This window comes from Nanorana parkeri, unplaced genomic scaffold, assembly GCF_000935625.1.
Source record: "Nanorana parkeri isolate BGI_ZX_2015 unplaced genomic scaffold, ASM93562v1 scaffold706, whole genome shotgun sequence".
Taxonomy (NCBI): domain Eukaryota; kingdom Metazoa; phylum Chordata; class Amphibia; order Anura; family Dicroglossidae; genus Nanorana; species Nanorana parkeri.
This window is the reverse complement of record NW_017306974.1, coordinates 489558-494035: the sequence shown is the minus strand read 5'-3', so window position 1 is coordinate 494035 and position 4478 is coordinate 489558. Positions and strand designations below refer to the sequence as shown.

General features: G+C 44.0%; 1 protein-coding gene across 1 annotated transcript in view; it reads right to left on the bottom strand.

The window, feature by feature from the left end:
* The window catches only part of CBX8 (chromobox 8), a 31402-nt gene extending 28133 nt beyond the window's left edge, over positions 1 to 3269 (bottom strand). The window contains exon 1 of the mRNA XM_018563872.1: positions 3077 to 3269. Coding sequence (XP_018419374.1) covers positions 3077 to 3145 — 69 coding nt within the window. The 5' untranslated portion in view covers positions 3146 to 3269. The remainder of the gene's footprint in view (positions 1 to 3076) is intronic.
* Between the last annotated feature and the right edge of the window lie 1209 nt (positions 3270 to 4478).

The following is a 4478-nucleotide window of genomic DNA, read 5'->3' as shown; positions in this document are numbered from 1 at the left end:
TAAATGCATGCTTAGGGCATTGTGTGTGTGCCGAGTGCTGCCCTCATTCCACTGTGTGCCATATTGTGGTAGTGGGGCAGCAGCGCTCTCTAACACGCACAATGCCCATTAAAGTGTAAGTTCACTTTCCCAAGTAATTTGGGAAAACGGAATTACACACTTAAATCTGGTCAACTGTCCCCCGCTATAATTACTTTTTGGTGAACGGTCGTTCCCCTGCGCCGGTACGGATGTACTATCTGTACCTCATACTTAGCCCTGCACTAATGGATTTTGAATTTCACTCGGAAATTGCAAGCACTCGTTGGCCAGTGCAGTCAGGTGACCGCGCTGACCAGTGAGAAGTGCTTCTTAGCACGGTCAAATAGAGTTTTAGTTTAAATTATTTTTTGCATCAGGAGAAGTATAATTATGGATTGAGTTACAGTTCTTTATAATGATAAAAAAAATGCACCAAAATCATTAGTCTGTATTGATTTAGAAAAAAAGGTCACATGTCCCTTTAAGAAAAAGTATCGGTAATTGGTATCGGAAAGTACTTGGTCTTGAAAAAAATGGTATCGGGACATTCCTAATTTAAAGTAATATGTATTCAATTATTTTCATATAATAAATGTTTGGGGGTCAATGAACGATCTGAAACTTCAAGAAGGGGTTGAAGAGCTGCTTAAAGAGAGTTTGGGGTACCCTGCTATATATAAAAGAATAGTGTGTATCCTTAGAAGTAGTGTGAAATATAGGTACAGCTCTCCCCGCACATACGTTATTAAGCTCCCCCCATAAACATACACTGTAATAAAAAGGTATAATGAAGAGTACATTGATAATAGCAATGTGGAGTATAGGTACAACTCTCCCTATACACACACTGTAATTATAGGTATAATGAAGAGTATATTGGTAGTAGTGTGTGCTATAGTGTACAGCTCTCCTCATACATACACTGTAATAATAGGTATATTGAATTGTATGTTGGGAGTATTAGTAGTGTGTAAAATAGTGTACAGCTCTCCCTATACACAAACTGTAATAAAAAGGTATACTGGTGTATATATTGGGAGTAGTGTGTAGTACAGTGTACACATAGCCCTATACATACATACAGTTGTGTAAAAAGAAAGTACACCCTCATTGAATTCTATGGTTTTACATATCAGAACATAATAAAAATGATCTGGTCCTTAACAAGTCATACAATTAAGTACAACATCAGATGAACAACAACACAATGACATATTACGCCGTGTCATTATTTATTTTACAAACATAAAGCCAACATGGAGAAGCTATGTATGAAAAACTAAGTACACCCTTAACGCTTCCATAGGAATTAAGAGGCTAAGTAGCAGTGAGGCGCTGCTAACCAAATCCCTCTGATTAACTGATCATCAGTTGATCTATAAAAGCCAACGTTTTAGCAGTTAGCTGGTCTGGAGCAGGTGTGTGTTAACACAATGCCAAGGAGGCAAGACATCAGCAATGATCTTAGAGAAGCAATCATTGCTGCCTATCAATCTGGGAAGGATTATAAGGCAATTGGCAATTTCCAAACGATGTAAAATCCATCATTCTACAGTGAGGAAAATCATTCACAAGTGGAAAACATTGAAGACAGTTGACATCCCAGCAAATTCACTAAGGTCAGACCGTGCAATGCTCAGAGAAACTGCAAAAAACCCAAGAGTTCCATCTCAGACTCTACAGGCCTCAGTTAGCATGTTAATGTTCATGGCAGTACAATTAGAAAAAGACTGAACAAGTATGGTTTGTTTGGAAGGGTTGCCGGGGAAAGCTTCTTCTCTCTAAAAAGAACGGCTTCGGTTTGCAGAGTTGCATCAGAACAAACCACCAGACTTCTGGAACAATGTCCTCTGGACAGACAAGGCCAAAGCGGAGATGTTTGGCCATAATGCACAGCACACGTTTGGCAAAAAACAAATACAGCATATCAGCACAAACAACGTATACCAAATGTGAGGCACAGAGGTGGAGGGGGGTGATGATTTGGGCTTGTTTTGCAGCCACAGGACCCGGGCACCTTGCAGTCATTGAGTCAACCATGAACTCCTCTGTATACAAAAGTATTTTCCAGAGTCAAATGTGAGGCTGACAGCTAAAGCTTGGCCAAAATTGGGTCATGCAAAAGGACAATGATCCCAAGCACAGCAGCAAATCTACAATAGAATCAAGGTGTTGCAGTGGCCCAGTCAAAGTCCAGACCTCAACCCGATTGAAGTGCTGTGGTGAGACGTTAACAGAGCTGTGCATAGACAAATACCGACAAACCACAATGAACTAAAGCAAAGTTGTAAAGAAGAGTGAGCCAAAATTCCGCCACAACAATGTGATAGACTGTGTGATGGAGTGTATATTGGGAGTAGTAGTAGTGGGTAGTACTGACTACATCTCTTCCTATACAGACACACAGTGTAATAGCTATATTGAAGTGCATATTGGTGGTGGTAGTAGTAGTGCACGGCTCTTCCCATACATACTGTATAATAGGTATATTGGGAGTAGTAGTAGATTGTAGTATAGTGCACAGCTCTCCCCATACACATACTGTATATCAGGTATAATTGGAGTAGTAGTATAGTGCACAGCTCTCCCAATACACACACTGTATAATAGATATATTGGGAGTAGTAGTGTACAGCTCTCCCCATACACATACTGTATAGCAGGTATAATGGGAGTAGTAGTATAGTGCACAGCTCTCCCAATACACACACTGTATAATAGATATATTGGGAGTAGTAGTAGTGTAGTGCACATACACACAGTAATAATATCCTCCTTGCACAGGAAGTGGAGCTCGCTGTGGTAATATATTATTTGTATAGCAGCTCGCTATTTAACCCTGTAAAGGCCTCCCTATTCTTGCTCTTCCCAATGCGGCAGTCTGGTCAGAAATAGCAGCTCTCATACACCAGGCCAGCTTGTCAGATGACCACAGTAGATGCTTGTCTCTTATGTAGCTCCCCAGCGCCCCCTGCCTGCGTTCGGCTATAACAATCAGGACAGGCCGAGGATTGGGGGCCTAGTCAAAGCACCGACAAACGCGTCCTTCACCCACCTTTCGGATACGTCTTTTGAGCAGCGCTTCTGCCGCAAATACTCGCTCGCCGACCGCAGAAAGCTCCATGATCAGCACCGCGGGGCCGCGCAGCGCGCTCCCCGTGATGTCACTACCTGTTGCTAGCCTGGTTGCTAATGTGAAAGGATGAACTGTACAGCCATCTGACTGGCTGCCTTACGTTTCCGCCCCCCCGTCCTGTCATTAGGGTGACGTGAAGGTAATGAGTAACGGCTCTCACGTCACCCGCACCAGGGGGAGAGCCTCTGACTGCCGAAGTGACGTCACGCCGGTTTTGCTGTGTAAATAGACGTGACAGCTACAGCTGAGAGAGAATCCTGTCCTGCAGGATAATGGCTGATTTACTGACCTCTTGACGTCATTAATCACAGCTGTTATACTGCTCTCCAGAGAACACATATCTATTCTTTCTATGCTTTATCATAGCATAAGAAATGCTATGCATATCATAGCTTTCTAAGTGATCGGGCTAGGAGGGACAATATAACAATGGACAAGTTGGATGTTTAATGGCGGCCATACACGCATCAATAATCGATTGATGTATAATCGATGGACAAACTCCAGGGCGATGGTCATCGATAGCCCCCCAGCAGTGGAATTTTGATTAACTGTGCAGCGATCTGATTGTAAATGATTGCTTGAAAAATCATTGCTCACTCAAAGCAGTTTAATTCAACTAATCGATTTATCTCTATATATCCCCCCACAGCCTTTCATGATAAAACATGTACTAAAAATGACTGGAAAACTTGTGAGAAAGCAGAACTTTCTTATACTGACCCTAACAACCAATCAGAGTCTCCCGTTCCTGTTGCTGGGGAAGGTTAGAATGTGATGCTGACCACACACATCAATAGGGATGCACCGATACCTCGATGCCAAGTATTTGGGCGGGTACTCGTACTTGCCCAAATGCTTCGATAACTAGCCCGATACTTTCGGTATCAGGAAGCCGGGCAGTGAGTCATTACACGCTGCCTGGCTTCCTGATTGGCCGGGAAGCCGACTAGGTGATGAAGGAGCATTGAGCCGGCTTCCCGGCCAATTAGGAGGCCAGAAAGCATGTAATGACTCGCTGCCCGCCTTCCTGATCAGTTGGTCAATCAGCTGGTCAATCAGGAAGCCGGACACTGTGTAATGACGCGGCGCCCGGCTTTCTGATTGGCCGGGAAACCGGCTTCATGCTTCCTTATCCCCTCATGACAAGGGAGCATGGAGCTGGCTTCCCGACCAATCAGGAAGCTGGGTGCCGCGTCATTACACGGCGCCCCGGCTTCCTGATTGGCCAGAAAGCCGGCTCCATGCTTTCTCGTCACCTAGTGACGGGAAAGCATGGAGACGGCTTCACTGCTAATCAGGAAGCCGGGTGGCGAGTCTT